At 35.6% G+C, this 19,012-nt stretch overlaps 2 protein-coding genes across 2 annotated transcripts; both read right to left on the reverse strand.

Annotated features, from left to right (window-relative positions):
• Positions 1–200: 200 nt before the first annotated feature.
• On the reverse strand, positions 201–8,876 carry LOC136818905 (probable Bax inhibitor 1). Its single transcript, XM_067075145.1, has 11 exons — positions 8,724–8,876; positions 5,292–5,400; positions 4,939–4,960; positions 4,721–4,810; positions 4,256–4,285; positions 4,000–4,048; positions 3,426–3,523; positions 2,461–2,540; positions 1,531–1,631; positions 996–1,065; positions 201–320 (listed from the first exon to the last, which is right to left on the reverse strand). Exons 1-11 carry the CDS (start codon positions 8,783–8,785, stop codon positions 291–293), a joined length of 741 nt encoding a protein of 246 aa, XP_066931246.1. The 5' UTR covers positions 8,786–8,876; the 3' UTR covers positions 201–290.
• A 3,449-nt stretch (positions 8,877–12,325) lies between these two features.
• LOC136818874 (arrestin domain-containing protein 3-like) lies at positions 12,326–17,901 on the reverse strand. The gene is made up of 7 exons (XM_067075100.1): positions 17,696–17,901; positions 16,142–16,393; positions 15,271–15,435; positions 14,852–15,028; positions 13,961–14,215; positions 13,349–13,533; positions 12,326–13,052 (listed from the first exon to the last, which is right to left on the reverse strand). The coding sequence occupies exons 1-7, from the start codon at positions 17,829–17,831 to the stop codon at positions 12,819–12,821; spliced, it is 1,404 nt and encodes a 467-aa protein (XP_066931201.1). The 5' UTR covers positions 17,832–17,901; the 3' UTR covers positions 12,326–12,818.
• Positions 17,902–19,012: the final 1,111 nt, after the last annotated feature.

The following is a 19,012-nucleotide window of genomic DNA, read 5'->3' on the forward strand; positions in this document are numbered from 1 at the left end:
GATTAAAGTGAAGTAGCTACAATTTGTTCAGAATATGAAATTTTTGAGACAAAATCGTCCAGGAAATTTCAAAACAAAATGCAAAGAATAGAATTTCAACAGAATGGTATATTTATTTACTCGAATAAAGATCACGATGATTTATTTTACAGTACATTATGCTTGCATTACTTCCAAGTATAAACTTTTGATGCTACAAAAAAAGAAAGTACAGTCTGATTTCCATATTAAAACCCAAGAATTGAGGAATAAATTTGCGATAACATTGCATCAAGTATCTCTTATTGAATTCAGTTCTTCTTCTTACTCTTCTTGTTTTCCTGAAAAAAAGCACAGAAAATGATCTTTAAATATTATGATAACGACTGCAATTAATTATTTTATCTATGAAGCCAGAGTCTCTGATAGTACTATCGGAAGGGATGATGGTACAGGTAGTTTCAGATGGTTCAACTTATTTTGTCGCGGCATTTGGATAGTTTCGATGCTTCTTTAAATCAAACTCTCCATTTGCTCTCTGTTTCAAAGGTTTGTGTAAGGTAAAACAAAGTCTCAAATGCTGTAATAATCTGAACAAAAAACAAGACAAACGCATGCTATGATGATCATGCTTTTCAAGATTTTCAAGAAGCTTTCAAAGTTTTCAAGAGACATTATCGTGTTCAATGGTTCAATACTGCAAAGTAGAATGGTTCATTTCCAGGGGTTTTAAGATTTTCAATGTCACGTAGATGTCTTTTGGAAATTTACCCCCGGAAAAGCATCAGTTAACCCCAGGACATTCAAAATTACCCATAAACAGAGCAAATTTGTCCCAAAAGCAAGGCAAACTTTGCAGATTTTTCAGGGGGTAGCCCCCGGACAAAATATCCAATACATCCTTCACCCCACATAAAAATAATATTAATTTCGCCCATTCTTTTTATGTAAAAGTTGCAACAAATGTTCAAAGAAATTGAAAGAGAAATTTGAAATGTTGATAATGAAACCCTTACTTTGTTTGCAAGAATGATCATAATTCTTCGGAAGATATTGATGAAATCCAAAAACAAATCGACTGAATGCCTAAAAATGAAGAAAGAATTAACAGAACAATTGTCAAGATTAAATTTAGATATAAACTTAAAATTAACACACCGGAGGAAAGAAATGTCAAAGGGTTTATAGAATAATGTCCCGGGGGAGGATACATAGCAAAATGGGTGCCGGGTATGTACCAACCATTAGGATCCCTTTTTCACACACTCGAAAGTCCTTCAAAGGTGTACAAAAACCAATTGAGTCTCTACAAGGGTTCCAAAACTACGAAAATCAAAAATGAACTCCCTCAAGGATCATAAATTTTTGAAATCTCGCAAACCTAGAGAGACCCCCCCCCCCCGGAGAAATGTATAGAGAAAATCAGAAGAAGACAATTAAAAAATGTGCTACTTAACTATTCCCATTGGGACGTTTAAAACCGAAAAAAATCTCTTTTTATTTATTCAGTAAGACAGGAACAAGAACAGAAACAAAAAACTTATTACTTACCATAAGAAATCATTGTCTCCATTTTTGTGTTTGGCGATGATGAGTTGTGTATCGTACAAGATAAAGCCACAGAATAATAACAAGCCACCGTACAAATGAACCTAAACGTGATAAAAATGCCATAGTCATGATATGTACCATTGTAATGTCTTCAACGGACCCAACAGCTGATTGGTTGAATGTGACGTATTGACTGATTTTACGTCACTTACAACCAATCAGCTATTGGTGCATATCATGAATAAAAAATATCGAGTTAAATACAGGTCACACGTTTAGAGTTTCAGCCTTAGGCTATATATTTATTAACCCTTTCTGCGTGAGAAAACTTGGTTAGAGTTTACCATGAAGAGATGACGTCAAATGCCCGAAGTCTTTGCATGGATTTCCTTAAAGATACAGATGTTTCAGACCAAGTTCTAACGCTAAGTTCCATGCTTCGCTCCGAAACGAAACGGTTTCGAAACACTGAGTGAACGTCAAAATTGGAAACGTCAAAAAACCGGTTTACGAAACCTGACGAAACCGAACATGGTTTCAACGTTGATTCTTCTGGGTAAACTCCAACCCAGCCTTCTCACGATTAAGAATTTAATAGGTGTATTGCTTTAAAATAAGGTTTTATTTATAAGAACCAGTCACTGTTCTCAGCTGTCCTTATTTTGGATTTACATGTTGAACTTTGAAATGTTCCTTTTTAAGCTGATCATTTAAAGCTTGAAATCGACACCTGAGCCTCACATTAGTCTTAATTCATTCATAGGTTTTAGTCCAAATCAAGCCTGGTGTTTCAATTAATATCTTTCATATATGTATTACAAATTAAACACGATCCTCTAAAGTACCTCTTCAATTCATTCGATGAAAAGACATTTTTTCTTGAATAACACAAAAGAGCAAAACATGAAAATCGAGGATAGGATCTGTTACCTGATAAAGGAGTTGGAAACCGAAAAAGATGTTGATCAAACCAAGAAAGAACAATGTGGACATTCCAGAAAGGAGGGTGCCTAAAAAATAATTATTCATCAAAACGATGATTTTACATTAAGTAACATGTGCCTTGTTCGTTTTTATCGTGTATCTCAAAAGAGACTTTAAAACACCCATGTCTAACAGCCTCGGTGGATATTGTTCCAAGGGGATAGAAACTTTATTGTTTCCAGGTCAAAAAATCCAGTGCGGATGGTTTCGGAGTGCAATTTTTTCCACTGAATTTTAAATTGAGATAAAAACAAAGTCAAAATCACAAGCCCGAGCTAGGCCCCTACGAAAATGATGACAAATTATTAATTCAAAAATACTTAACAAATTGAAAAGTCTACCTACTCTCGGGTACCTAATAGCCGAGGGGATTATAGCCTATACTAGGCGTCATCCGCGTTTTTTTTACGCAATTGCCGTCTATTCCACTTTGCCACTTTTTCGAATGTTTGGAGCCCGGGTTTTCGGGCTCTAACGTCTTTTTTGACGTCACTTTTAACTTTCGAAGCTCCTGCAGTAGCGAATTTGCGTCAAAACACTTGAAAGGCTTCTATTTTTCGAAAATCGTCAAAGTGGAACTCACTAAGAAACGAGATGAAAAATCCCGGCTTTTAGTGAGGTGCTTGCAGAGGGGATTGGAATAAGCGAGGGGATTGGAAAAACTCTCAAAACTTAATAAGCGGGGGGGGGGGGGGTTGAAATTGAAATTTTTTGAAAAGGAGGCTAATACAGCAGAATTAGGACAAAAGAGGGAACTTTCAAAAACATTTTCCCAAATATTAATAAGCAGGGGGGGGTGGGGTGGAATAAGAATGTCGTGGGTGGAAAATTTTCGAAAAATTAATTAGCGGGGGGGGGCGGCTATTAGGTACCCGGGAGTAAACAAATGATTGCAATAATTAAAAGCTTACCACCAAGATACAAATATGTTCTTTCCTCAGCCCATAATGCACTCAAGGTGAAACAAATGAAGATGACACAGGTGGCAAAGAATGCTGTAGTTACGATGCTTTGTAGAAAAAGACGAGAAAAAAACATAAGTACGCTCTGGTACACTGTAAAACACTTTGTAGATATTTAAATATATATATATAGTGAAAAAGTTAGTATTGTTAGAAAAAAATGATCGTGAAAAATTTTGACGATTATTTTTTAGATGTTAGGAAATGATCGTGTATTTGACGACCCTACCGGCACACCGTACAGTCCGATGTCAAAAAGTATCCTTCCGCTACACCGAACGTGGTAATTCCGGTGTTAAATGTCAAGAGCTCTAGGCACCGGACATGCGTCGGAAAAAATTAATGTGCACCGAACACATCGGACTTCGGACTTCCATGAGTCCGGTGTTGGGGTTGTCTGGTTGTAAAAAATTATTCTTATCTGACACCGGACATCCACTATTTGGTTGGAAAAGCGATCGTTATAGTTTAAAGTATTTTTAAAAATGTAAAATAATGATAATATTATAGAATTATGTCATACCTGGGGTTAATACTGATTACAGCATCCAATAATGGTCCCATTGACAAACCTAACAAGCAAAGATTGAAGACAATTTTAAGGGGAATCTTCAAGTGGAAAATCATACAAGAAATACTTTAGACATGTTAGTTTTCACGAGCAGAAACTTTCGTGAGATCAAAAAATCACAAAATTCACAACATTCCTGAGAAGTCATTTGATAATATCTAATATTGACCTAACCGTGAAATTTCAATGAAGTAAAGACACCACTAACCTGTGCAGCCTGCAAAACCTAACAAACATCCTGTAATGAAAAAAAAAAGTTATACTGCATTTCTTCTACTTTCAATACGTTGCATGACCTTAGTTTTTAACCAGTTTGGGGCAGTTTGAAATTGACGATATATTCGTTAAACTTGACGAGGAAATTTTCATTAGAGCAAGAATATCAAACTTTACATATTGATAGTGAGAATGGCCATTCTTCAACCAATTTTTACTCTATATGGAGATCAGCTAAACTAATCTCTCCTATTCCTTTGGTAAATTTCTTTTTTACATTTGAAAAATGAACTTATAAATTATTCTTTATTAGTTTCTTAGATTAACAGAAAAAGTTGAGCAGAAGCGTTTAAAAAAACGTGAAATTCCATAAAATGATCTGTATTAGCTGAAATATTTTGAGTGGAAAATGAATCATGCATCTAAAAAGATTTGAGTTTCAAATAATCATAGATACCTAAACGGGTCATTTGGTTCTTTGATTCATTTGGTGTGAATGCTAGCCCAAGCATGAATCCAATACCACCAAGGAGAGAGCAAGTATTCCCTAGAAAAATTTTAAAAATATTTTTGGCTCAGCTCTATATTATATCTGATCCTAGAAATTAATCAAAATCTAAATAAAATCTTTGAAATCAATAATAATGTATCATTATAATAATTATTACTGATTACTCAATTGCATAAATTGATTGGCCTGTATGTATATTTTGTGAATGGTTTAGCTAACGAACAATGTTTTTTAATTGAAATTCAGACTCAGCATATTATCATGTACATCATTTCCGGAAAAAACTAACACATTTTTATATAAAGGAAAATCCTCATAATTTATGCCAAATTTTATGACTTATCTTCACGTTTCAATATCTAAAACCCTATTCAATCATCTTGGGAATCCAATATCGTATTGCTTAAACAGAAAATTTTAAGCCTAGTCTAGATAATGAGGATTTTACTTTATATAAAACTGTGTCAGCTTTTTTGGGACACATTGTATATGGTAGATTGACAATCATTCAACTCACCAAGTTCAATCCACTATACAAGTGAAGACCAGCACCAACACTGGCTGACAGCATGGATAATGATAAGGCACCATATACATTTTTCAAATGTTTCTTTGTAGATACATCCCTGAAAAAATCAAAGATTCAACATACTTTAGAAATGCATAAGAACTTATGCATGCTAAAATTTAAATTTTTATTCATCATTCATGCGCGAAAAATTCAAATATCTTCGTTGCTAAGGCAAAAGGAAAAATCTAAAAATAAGTATTTTAGGAAAATGAATATTTTTCTGTAAGATAAACCTTTACAACGAGATTTGTCCAAGGGTTAAGTGGATGAATCTCTCCTTTATATTATATATCTCTCCATTGTCAAAGATACTCAATCAATGAGCCTGGGTATCCAGACTCAAAATTTCAGAAAAAAAACTCTTACCTCAAAATACAAAGTTTCTAAAACTTTGTCTGATGCAGCTAAAAAAGTCTGGTATATACATTTTGAATGACACAGCCTCTGAGTAAACCCTTGTTGACAGAATCTCAAAACTTTGGAAACCCAGGCAGACACACATAATTACTTACCATAAAACCTCTTTTACAAAATCAAAAGCCTTTCAAAACTACTTTAAACTACATCCAAACATCAGCCACATTCATAAAGGCAGTTAGTGAAAGTACCTCGATTTTAAGCATGTTCAAAGTTCACAATAACAACTTTCTTTTTATTACCAGAAACCAAACGAGTGAGAACAAGTCATAAAACTAAAAGTAAGCACTCCATGGTTGTGACGTAGTTTACGAAATTGTTAAGATAAAATGACATTCTCTTTATATAACAGCATTTTTCTACGTCATTTTTTCGAAGCCTCACCGTAGGAGAATGTGTCTTTCTATAAAGAATTTTATAACACTTCATGGTAGATTAAAAAGATGATCAGAAAACAAAAGCTTCTTCGTTTTTCATTTTTCGCATTTATGGTAAAAGATGAATTTTTCAGAAGATGCTTTATTCAATATGAGGAGATTTTCCCATTTCGTAAAATCACGATTCTTTCATTGCTTCAAAATGAAGTGTCCAGCTATGGTTATAATTCCCCCGTAATTCCTCCGACCTTTTTTGAAGTTCTTTTGCCCGTTTTGGCTAAACGTCCCCAGGTTTTTCATTTTGTTTTTTTTTAAGTTTGTGTTTTACTTATTCTCAAGCTCAACTTTTATGAGGATTCCCATTTCCGTAAAATCAATTCTTCATTGCTGCAAAATGGTGGCTATGGTTATAATTCCCCCGAATTCCTTGGCTATTTATTTATTTTGTTTGTTTGTCTGGATATCAAGGCTATCAATCAAAATGCTAAAAGAGTTCTTTTGAGATTCATAATTCTGCTTTGACAACGGAAAATTATGACTTCTAACAGTGGAAGTTAATTTGTTATGAACTCAGTTGCAGCAATATCTAGCCATATTTGTGAACTTGCAATGTGTAAGGCTCAGATTTTGCAAATAAAAATGCTTTCACATTGGGCAATTCCAGAAAATTTTTGTTACCCCCCGTCGGATGACGTGCATTTTTAATTTTTTTCTAGCCTCGGAAATACTTTTTCTTTTCCAGTGGTGGTCGGAAATTCCAATAAAAATCCATGTACTTTTCCAAAATGCATCGGAAATTCCACTCTTTTTTGCCTTTTTCAGTGAGGCTGGAACTTTGATTTTTGAGCAATACGATTTTACCAGCTTTTTAGCAATTTTTGCCTCGCTAACCCAAATCTCGCAACCTCTTTACCTTAAAGGAAAGATCAAAATTAGAGTTTTTTAGCGTTCCGAAAAAAACGCATACAGAAATGTAGCAGAAATTTTTTCATCTTCACAGGATCGATTGTCAACAACAAAATACATCTTTTGATCTTTGGGTTTGTTTCTGACGTTTTTCCTACAAAGAATATTGATCACTTTACTTTTCCCCTTAAGAGCGCTCGAGAAAAAAATGATTAGCTTGCATTCTCGCGCGGGCGAATAAAGATGAGGCAGTAATCTTGCACTGAGGGTGCTACTTAGTTTCCTCCCTATTTTGCGCCCACAATAGAATGGTCCAAATACGGGGGTGTTCCAAATGATGTCGTTCTGTAAGTGTTTATTTTCTGAGAGATACAAATAGTGTATTGAATATTGTTAACTTATTTATTTAAGTGTTTTTGAGCGTAAATTTAAATATATGGTTAAATAAAAAACAAATGATAGCAGTTCTATTTTTTCCTTAAACCCCTGGGAAAAGTTTTTTCGCCGACTTAGCTATTTTACAAATCTCGGAAAAGAATTCCCATAGGAGTTCTGATACATAACCCGATTGGTGATTGGTTAATTTCAGAATGGCTTCAAGAAAGTCATAATGGCAGATAATTTTCAAAGTTTCTGAGGAAATGTGTGTAATTTATCGATGTTGATGGCTTGTTGATTCTTTAAAGAAAAAAGATAAACAGGTATAGCTTTTTCTAATCCTGGAATATTGAGGTTCCAGCTACACTGTTTTTAAATTCAATTGCCCTGGAAATTCATACATTTTCTTCTCTCGCCTTGGAAATTTCGAATTTTGGTGAAAACTTTTGCCCTCGGAAATCCTGTGTCGTCTGCCCCCCTGTTAGTACGTGTACAGTGATAATACTATCCATCTAAGATCCTTCTACTCCTTTTCGTTTCTATCTTTCTTCTGTATCTTATTCTACTGACTGTTTGAGACTTAGTTTCTCATTCTGACTATTTTGATACTGAATCATTTTCGACCAATAAATATCGCACCGGGTCGGATTTCGAACTCCACCAGAAAAAAAGTTCGGATTCGGAAGCTAACACACAATTTGAGCCCAATTTGCAACAGACAAAGACAGAATTTTGGAAAAGTATTAAGCAATAGAGTTGACCTTGAAAAAAATGTTGATCGGGTAAAATCTTGTCATTATGATGAAGGCAAAGTTTACCCCTTTTTTTAATCCTGACAATATTTTCTTAGCCGTTACAGAAACCTAGACACTCGTCTGCGGGCCCAAGGCTTAGCCGAGTATGCACCCAACAAGTGAAAGCCGTTACTAGCAAACCTGACCCTACCTAACTGTTTATGAGCCCATACCCCCGAAAACGGAATTCGGATAGGAAAAAAAAAATCGTGTTAGTACGGATAGTATATATCACTTTCCGTTATAACCATGTGTACAGACAAATTCTGGAATGGCCCATTTAGAATAACCAGGGCAAAAAATTGGCTGACTAAACTGCAACTCAGAAGGATGAACCCTTCATATTAAGGAGGTCCTTGAACATAGGGTATCATGCCATACTGGTATAATAAACACAATTTTTGAAAATTTCAACTCTGTCAATCAAAATGATTTTTATGATGCCGATGGAACATGACGTTAGTTATGTCCAGAATACAAAAAATAAACTTTATAAATATACTTACAACTTTGAAAAATCAGTCAAAGCAGATAAGGAAATAGATCTTTCACCAAAAAAGGCATCCATGGTTGTGTAAAAAGTGAAAGTTGCAGCTGGAAGTTTCAGTTGAGATTCACCTCAAAAAATTAAATTTTCTGAATGAAGGGGAAGCGTTTGTTTTTAAATTGAAAGATTACGTCATTCATGAAATCGGGGAGTTGTTCTAGAACTACTGGATTTTGTGTCTACTTCTCATTGGTCGAGACAAAATCGGAAAATTTTAAGTGTGGGGCACGATGAAAGAGCCGTTTTTAAAGGATTTTTTTTTCGAAAATCCAAAATTTGAACATTGGTAGCCTAGTCACCTAGTTAAGGGCCTGACATAGTTTTCATAATGTATGGAAGCCAATAGACAAGGTTTACAGTTCCAAGGTTTTCTTTAGCAGCCTGTTTAGATTTTCTGTAGTTTACCTCTAAAGGTTTGCAGCCCTGCAAACCTAGTTAATGTTAAACATAGGTTTAGAGACTGCAAACCTAGGTTTGTAAATCTGCAATCAAAATTTGCTAAGCCAATCAGCGTTGTTTTGTTACTTCTTTCAGCCAATCGAAAACTGAGTAAAAAAAATTCCATAGCTGGAAACCACAACGCTGATTTAAACATTTTAAGACAAAGCTAGTAATAGGAAATAAATGATCTGCCATTTTGAAAAGCGCCGTTGAGGTAGCATCACGAAGAACCCTAGAAGAAGCAAGGAGATGAATGTATTTTTTTAAATTATTCTGGGAGAATTTGATATAATTAAAACGGGGGTAATTTATTTATATATGGGTAAAATTGCCCCTTTTTTAACCTGACGATTCGGCCGTTACTAGCACCCTGCGGGGCCCAAGGCCAGTAGCACCCGGCACATGACAAGCCGTTAGCAACCTGACCTAAGCAGTCCAAACAACAAAACCCCCGAAAATTTAAATTTCGGAATAGCAATGCCAGACAAGAGTTTTTTCCATTGAGTTGATGATGGATTTTGCTATTATTCGGTCCGGGATTTACTATTGTCAAAACTTTTTTGCTAATTTTAAAACAACCACATCAAGGGTGTAAAGGGCGGGAGTTTCAGTTTAAACTATTTGTAAACCTAAGTTTCTTATGCGTAAACCTAGGTTTACATATCTAAACTAGTTTACATATCTTAAACCTAGTTTACAAGTTGTAAACCAGGTTTAGAGCTTAAACTAGGGTTAGAACTGTAAACCAGTTTCAGTCATTTTTGGCTAAACGGCTTCCCTATAATTGCCGTTAAATGTGTTTCTGACTGATGTTAACCACAAAACTCTAGCATGTTATACATTTTCTATTAGACAAACTTTCCTGAATCTGAAAAAAAAATTGCATTGAAAAAGTTTGATGAAGAAAAATGTTTTGCGAGGAAGAGTATTCAAACTTTGAAGAGCTTAGGTTTCGACGAAGAAAAAAACATTTTGAAAATTTTTCGCAGTAAATGGTGTTCTTTACCGAACTAAAAATTTGCGGAAAATTTTTGAAATGCTTCTTTGTCTTGAAATCTTCAAAGGTGGTTTTTTCCATTTTTCTCTGGATTTTGCTTAAAAAAACAGTCATACTTTTGCACATTTTAGAAAAAATTTCGCAAAATTTAAATAGTTCATTCCTTGCGACATTTGAAAAAATTCGAAACAAAAAGGTTATTACCCATTAAAACTTAGCACTTTTTATAAAAGAAGGTATGCAAATTATTAATGTTTTTTTAAAGTTCATAACGTCATTTTTGCAAGCAAGTTTAAGTTACTCTTAAGGGATTTATTAAAAAGCAATTTACAATCTTTGTTAAAATGTTAAGTCTAAAACATTTTAGTTTCAGATACTAAAATCAATTTTCTGACTATGGTTTAAGCCGTATTTTCACAAGGCTAGTACCTGTAGGACAACGGCTTATGGCAATATAGCGTTTTCGGCGCTTTAAAGATTTTTTATATTTACGGATTTTAAGTTTGCCTTGGAATACTGTTATTCTTAATGTTAAGAATGTTATACTTAACCATCAGATTTATCCGAGTGACTGGATCAAACTAGCTTAGATTTCTAGGCTAAACCAAGGCTAAACATTGGGTTGGGCGAGAATAAAAAAATGTAGTGTTTCCGGAAACCGGCCGGGTGAAAAAATATGATTTTCTGACCCGGTCGCAGACTTCGCTAGTAGTTGATACGTTAGTATTAATTCAGGGCTTGCTCCATACTGTTTGTACATAAAGGTTATCTTTAAAGTTCTATTTCATAATCTTAAGTTATCAAAATAGCAAAATAATTTTTTTCCGGCCAGCCGCATGACAGCTTTTTTCCTTCACCCGCATTCCGGAAAAACTACATTTTTTTTATTAAAGCTGACGTACTGACTGTTTTCAGACTGAAAATTGATTCCACATCGTCCCCGTTGCACCACTTTCTGGTATTATATTGATGGTCTCCTGATGGACGTGATACCATTGTGTGAGGAAGTGCATCAGTCATTAAAGGTTAATATTTTTGTAAAAAATATGCGATCGCGAGCGGGTACTTTCTGTCTTCTAGAAAACGGTCAGGTGTAAAGATGTAAAAAAGTAAAGGGGAGCCGAAATTAGTAATAAGAGGCGTCTTTTTGCGCCTTGTGTAGTTTGTTGTCGATATGCATAAAAAAGCTGAAAAATTCTGTTGAGAAATTCACTTAAGCAAGACTGGGAACGGGTACCGTGAGTATCACAGCTCGAATAAATATCGATATTTTGAAAACTTGGCCTCTGATACTTAGGGTAGGGAACGGGGACATACCGCTGATCAGGGTCACTTTTTTAGACATTGAAGATTATATCTAACAGGGTCCCAAATTTATTAATTTTCTCTTTGGTTAGTTTATACACGATTTTCAGGTCGGAAATCAGAAATTTTTTCAATTTTCATCTTCTTTGTTAGTTATTTTTGCCACTCTTAGAGTAAAAATGGGAAATTTATTCGATTTTTCGTCTATTTTTAGTCATTTTTTAGTCAAGTTTTTTGACTTTTGGTTCTGGCAGGGCCAACACCGTGAGTATCACAGCGAGAGTATCAAGCTGTGAAGACAAACGCCGATTTCATTCAACGCGATCGATTTCATAAGTCTCGTCAGAATAGTTTTAAATAACTGGAAATAGAAAGTTGTATAATCTACTTGATTTTACCATAGGAACATGCTCTCCATCTCTCTTAGATTGTTTGGATGGATATTTAATGAATGTTAGGGTGGTTACCGTGAGTATCACAGCTCAAATAAATATTTTTTCTTTGAAAAACTGGCCTCTGGTACCCCAGGGTATAGCGTAGTGGGTCGACTAAAATTCGGGCAGACTAACTGGGAAGGCAATTTTAGAAGAATTTGATTTTGGCGCCCCTTGTGAAAAATAAATTGACGCAAGCGAAGCGAGCACGGAAATTGAGATATTTTTTCTAGTTTTGGCCGAAAACTGCCATATCTAAGGGGTAAAAGAGGAAAAGGCGCCAAAATTAGTAATCAGAGGTCTTTTTGCACCCTTTGAATTTCGGCGCTCCCAAAAAAATCGGCCGCTGGGCATTTGTCATAAATGAAATGGACAATGGAAGAATTATTTGTTCCTATTTATTTGCAAAATCAATGTTGGTAGTATTTTGATGAATTATCTGATTATATACAGGGAAATATTTCTCAACCCTGCAAAGAAAAACTATATACAAGAAGAATTCAAAATGAAAGTAAAAGCTAGTATAGAGAGTTAAAGTGTGTAAAAAAAGTGTATAAGTTTAAAATAAGATTCAGAGAAAACAAGACATTGTCGTTATAAATCTACAAACGTTTCGACGAAAGCTAAACGTAAATTGTAAGATGTCATACTTTAATTATGGTTCAGCTTCAGGTTACAAAAGTAAAACGAAAAAAGAAATTTCTTCAAAAACATGTTGTTTTTTGCCCCTCAAAATCTTTTTGATTGGTAACTTTAAGCACGTACTACATATTCAAGTCGAATAGCAACTTTGAAGTTAAATTAACTCATATCATTGCCTTTAAAAGGTAAAGGTCTTAAGAAGTAACCTCAATTATATTGTTCATTTTCTATTGGTTCAGTATGGTCCAGCAGCCATTCCAGGTTGTGGTTGATAGCCAGGGTGCGCAGCTGGATAAGCAGAGCCATCGAAACCAATCAGGTTATTAGGTTGTTGTGGGGGGTAACCTGGTTGTGTGGGCGGGTAGCCAGGTTGGACAGGTGGGTAACCTGGCTGTTGAGGGGGATACCCTGCAGGTGGTGCTGTTGGCTGTTGTGGGTTCACGCTACCCTGTTCAATCTTCATAGAGCCCTAAAGTAAATAAATAGTTAGTCTCGCGATTTCGGCTTTTAAAATTGCGTCTTATCAAATATCCCTGTCTCACTTCGTTCAGAGAAACTTACATCAATGGACAGTATAGGGAATAAAGTAAAGCATACAACTTTATGGCTGCTAGAATATTAAGCGATTCGTTGTTTGCATGATAAATCTAAATCAGTCATCGAGAGTCTGAAAGTTTTTTTCCGAAATGGTGATAAGATCTCTGAAAGTAATTATTCCAATAGGCAAGTTTTTTTGGTCTTTTATCCAGTGGAAAGAATACTTACCTTGTAAGGTGCAGCAAATGTGTAAGCAGGGATGTACATAGAGTTTCCCATTAATTCACTGTTGTCATCTTGATGAACATTGACTCGACTACTCCCAACAGCTGCTGCATAAGCAGGGGGAGCCATGTCTGGGTAACCAAGCATATTTGATGGTGCTGGTGGCATTTGAGGTGTGTTTGAAAAGTCTAAAGAGAAAATAAAATGAACATTATTATTACCCCAGTTTAATTATACTTTAGAGACTTTGAGGAGGCTGTTTATCAAGTACGATTGACGTCAAAATGTCTTAAGAAACATCAATGACTTCATTCTTTTGTGGTAAAATGTAAGCCAGTCTCCTTTGGCTTTGTGCTTTGATGGTGTATCGAGGACGATTTTTCAATATGTATTTTGAGTGCTCTATCGTTGTAACTCACCAATATTTTGCTTGCACCCGCAAATATATTGCCTGACAGAATATTTCTGTAGTTCCATGTTTTGACTTACCTACTTAGTGTTTGAGGCAATGAAAATATCAATCTCGTTGCCAGAGCTACGTGCTACTTTTTGTGAATCATAATAAAGTTAGCTATAAAGGGGTTGGGTTCGAGTTAAAATGTCAAATATGCTTACTATTTTCTGGCACAGGCATTTGTTCTTGTGGTAACCCATATTGTTGTGGTTGTCCATATGTTCCTCTGTATGGTACAGTACCCAAAATAATGGGCATTTCAATCTTGGGATCGATTCCCCATGGGACATCAACCTCCACACGAACCATGTAAGAGACTTTGATTATCGATGATTTGCTAATAGATGGGGGACAGGCTGGAATAGCCAAAGGTCTGTTACTCCATGTTTCATTCTTGCCTTGAGGTATTTGTGGTCCTAAAGTTTGTAAATGATATAGTCTTTTTAACGGATTTCCTTTACAATACCGTCATTACCCACAATGCACCTTTTTGACCGTAGCCGCCAATTGCCGCGCGGGCACTTTTCTGTTTACCACCCTAAACTTGTATCAATAGACGATATCGCGTTTAGATAAATGCAATGCATTCTGGTTTCTCGGGGACTCTCAAAGGAATTATAATGTCAATTATATAATGATCTGGAATAGATTATAATTCCCTTGAGGGTCCCCGAGAAACCAGAATGCATTGCATTTATCTAAACGCGATATCGTCTATTTATTTTCCCACATGAATACGAAAGAGAAAGGTGTAAAAAGGACTGGATAAAGTTCAGGGGGTAATTTAGTAATCAAATAGCACGTGCCTGTCCGCGCGACTACGGTCGAAAAGATGAATTTGGTGTGGAAAGAATTTGTACAATGACATATTGTTTGTTTTTCATTTGGTTGGATAATTTGGTCTTATCTTCAAATTTTTAATGGTACATTTTCCGTCATACTTCGAACAGAGATTTGGGAAAGATCTACTTTGCAGTTCGAAAGCAAATTGTCAGATATCAAAAAGACCCTGATAAGATTTTTAAAGTTTGTTTCTAATGTTTTCAACTTACCGTCAATTCTGGCAATTACTTTGTTTTCTCGTTTCTGTTTGTGGCCTTCAGCAATGTACAGAATATCTTGATACAATTTCGCTTTTAATGCCTTCATATCCTTTGTGGTTTGGTTTTGCACTTGTGAATTGACCAAAATTAATTCACCTGGACAATAGCACTTTCGATCAATATGTCCTTAAAAGAAAACATTAATGGTATTGAAGAACTTTGCTAGCTTGATCTTTAAAGTGGGGCTAGGAAAATAGGAATAGGGATGGGGCTACATTGTACATAGGGGGCTTAATAACTTCATTCATTGTTCCTTAAAACCAGTTCATTGGTAGTTGCGGCATTATTCTTTAGAGGGAAGTTTATTCAAGTTTTCTGACGTAAGATTTTTGACGTGATATCTTAAATCTGAATTTTTTTATACCAACCTTCGACATCTAGATTTCCAGCCTTCCAACAGAGGCAGCCAACTTCTTTTGTTAAACGGCCATTTGGAGATTGCCCATAATTTGGGTTATTTGTGTCGACAATTTCGTTGATTGTAATCGGTCGTCTTGTTTTGATGTCTCGTTTTCCTGGAATATCGATCTCGGCTAGAAATAGATTCAAAAATATTTTAGATAAGATGGAACAGGTCTGTTGCTATTTTGGTCAAGACGAGTGACTATAGACGAAACCAAAGGCTTTTAATCAGGCATTATCAGTTTATTTAAGGAGCCTGTTGACCCGGGGGGTACTACCCTTGTCGACCGACGGGGGTGCTCCGCCGAGGTTCGAAAAATGGACCCTACGTGGGACTCGAAATTTGCGAAAAAAAGTACCCTGAATGGGACTGAAATTCCAAAATTTTCTCAAATTTTCTACTTTTCCCCAAATTTTCCAAAAATAGGCACCCTACGAGGGACTGATTTTTCTATTTTGGTGTTTTTTGCGACCCTACCAGGGACTCGTGGAGGTTAAAAAAGGTACCCTGACCAGCGGAGCATCCCCGTAACCCATTTTGCCCTAGTACCCCCCCCCCCCCCCGGGCCTGTTGAAAATCTAAATTTAAATAATTTGAGGAAATATGGAATATGGAAGTATGGAAATCTAAAATAGTAGTTTAACGGGAAAAACATGGACAATTTATTTCTTTAAAATTTAATCAAGCTAGTTAATTGTTCGGTGGCATCTGCAATTCAATTTGAGGCCGAAAGAAAAAATTTCCAGCTTTCATGTTTCAACGTTCATTTTCATCTAGCGTTATATACCCGTTATGGATGTAAGATAGACGTCATTTTAACGTTCAGGTATAACTACCTTTCAATTCAAATCTGATTCTTCCGTGACTTCCTTCAAAGGAGCTTGGTACACTCTGTGGAATGTTAAAGACAAATGGATATTTGAAGTGACCGTGTGGATGGGTCCTTGTGTGTCCTCCAGAAATGACACCAAATAAACACGTTTTGTTTTCGAAATATTTTTCTTTCCCTTCGATGTGTTTGGTAACTTGACGCCTGTCTTCACCAGTCCCTTCCCAAGTTTGTTCAGTCCAATGGCAATATGACTTTCCTGATAATAAAACACGAAGCATACAGACATTAGTCCTTAGTATTCAAGTTGGAAGCCTTAATTCTACATTATGTGGAAATTATACCTTTAGAGGTTGATGAAATTTATAGATTGTTCCATAACTTGAAAAAACGAATCCCTACATTATTTTCGAGGAAAGAGGGCTAGAGGGCAGTATCGGGAATCGGAGGGTTGTCTAGTGGTATTGGTAAAATATTTTGAATACTTAAAGAAATAAGGGACAGAAGAATCTGCCATTCCTCCACTATAAATGTAAATTTAAATTTTATTGACAATTTGTTTGTTTGTTTAGTCTGCTTATCTTGGTCAAGTCGAGATTGTAACTAAAAATGGTTTAGTCACAAAGACACGAAAAAAGCGTCAAATTTCAGTCTAGGTTTCTGACTCTAAAAATTTTCAAAAGGACCGTGTGCAAATATGTTAAATTCAATTAAAGCCTAGAATGCATTAGTGAGCAACTCACCAAAAACTGGGATTTTTCATCTCGTTTCTTAGTGAGTTCCACTTTGACGATTTTCTGAAAAACGAAACCTTTCAAGTGCTTTGACGCAAATTCGATTCTTTTATACTGCAAGGGATTCACTAGACGATGCTATCGTCCGTTTAAAGGTCAGTTAAACGCGGGAAAAAATTCGGGCGTCAGGGCGGTTTACGGGAAAAAAGTGGCGCTAGAGTTTTGGAACACTGTAAACATCTCCGCCACTGCTTACTCCACCCGAATTTATCACGCCTCTCCTAAACTATTCCCTTTTTTAGTGATCTTGTGTAGACAATAGGATCGTCTAGGGATTCACAAGTTAAAAGTGACGTCAAAAAATCGAATGTTTGCAGCCCGAAAACCTAGCAAGCACCTCACTAAAAACCGGAATTTTTCATCTTGCGGGTGACGTCTAGTATAGGCTACCCAAAAACCTGGGCTTCAAACATTCAAAAAAGTCGCATAGTGGAATAGACGTTAATCGCGTAGAAAAAACGCGAGTGACGTCTAGAATAGGCTAAAATACACTCGAGAAAGCACTTTATTTTTTGACCACAAAAAATGGTATGCATATAAAGTCTGTTTCACAATTCTAATGAGTGCCTTGAGTTTTGAGTCACCTTTGCGAACCTTAAGTTCAAAACATTGTGGATTTAAGAGACGCAGGGGAGATTGCTAAGAGATTTCAATATTATAGGGATGACAAGCGAAATCTGTAGAGAACTGTGCTAATAATTAATTCCATTTAGTGCATCGGAATATTCTTATACCAAAACATCGGATAAAAAGTTGAGTTAACATACCTTCAAATTCAATGGTGATTCCCTTCATAGACATTTGTCCTTGTAAATCTAAGATGACATTTCCTGTTACTGTTTCACCAGGATAGAACACTTGACGGTTCGAATCCAACATGATTGAAAATTCGCGCACACCCATTGTTGTTATTTCTTGATTGTTTTACTTCAAATTTGAAATAATATGTTTCAAATTTTGTTAAATCTGTACTGTAGGTAAAATGTTGAATTTAACTCGTGATTTAAAAATGTAGACTTTTTACTTTCGGTTTGTAGTTTTCGCCAAAGAAGCCTTATGAGTTATCAAGATTTATAAAACTATAAGCTGAAATTTATTCACTAGAAAACAAGATTGAAAACTAAAGCACAAAATTTTGGATAGAAAGTAGAGGCATATGTTTTCTTCTTCCGGCTAATAACAATCCTTTCCCTATTGAGTAGGCTCTTTTTGGTTGCTCAAAGACCCTTATAACAATACAATATTCCCTCAAAATTCTAGTCCTTAAAAGTCCAATGAATGAAGCCAGGTCCAGGTCTTATCTATAGCAACCCCCGACCTCTATCGTGTCTGTAAATAGACCAACCAGTATCTGCGGAATTCAAAATTCATTGAACTACGCAACGTTTTGCCTAAGATAGAGTCTGTTTTTCTAACCTCATATTATTATCACTCTCTTACTCTCTGTGAAAAATTGTAGTAAGGTCTCAAAGACCCTCCACAAATAAATTTATTGTAGAGCTTCGTGAAAGATAAACATCAAGTTTTGTGGCCATTCATCTCTTATACCAGCTCTCCTCCATCATCCGTCAATGACGTCATGTATAGCTTACCTTGCATTTATTTTATAAGAAAAGATTAGTAGTAAAACACTTTATTACTATCTCTTAAAGCTGCTTCTCAAGGGAAAAGCTTATGAGATTCCGTCTCTATGATGGTAGACTACCTTTTTACGGGGGGTTGGTAAAATGTATTACTATCACTATATTTGGAGGTTAAAAGCTTGAATTGATGAAATCTAAATTATATTCATAAAGGCTAATAAACCTTCCGTGAGCACCACAGTTTAGATCTTGGATGATTCAAACTGAATAGAATTATTTGTCCTCACGGTATCATTTCCATGCTCTGTGGTAATCACAGTATCATTGATGCCACCGTAAATTCTTTCCGTGTATTAGTCGATGAAGCCTTAATGTTCTTAACTTGTTCTTAATCTTTTGCCTTCAAAACGATATGTTCTTCTATAGTTTGTTCTTATAAGAAACGTGTAACATCTAATGACGTTGTTGTGTGGACGTTCAAAGAACGTTGTCTACTATTTG

The sequence above is a fragment of the Clytia hemisphaerica genome, unplaced genomic scaffold, assembly GCF_902728285.1.
Source record: "Clytia hemisphaerica strain Z4C2 unplaced genomic scaffold, Clytia hemisphaerica genome assembly, whole genome shotgun sequence".
NCBI lineage: Eukaryota > Metazoa > Cnidaria > Hydrozoa > Leptothecata > Clytiidae > Clytia > Clytia hemisphaerica.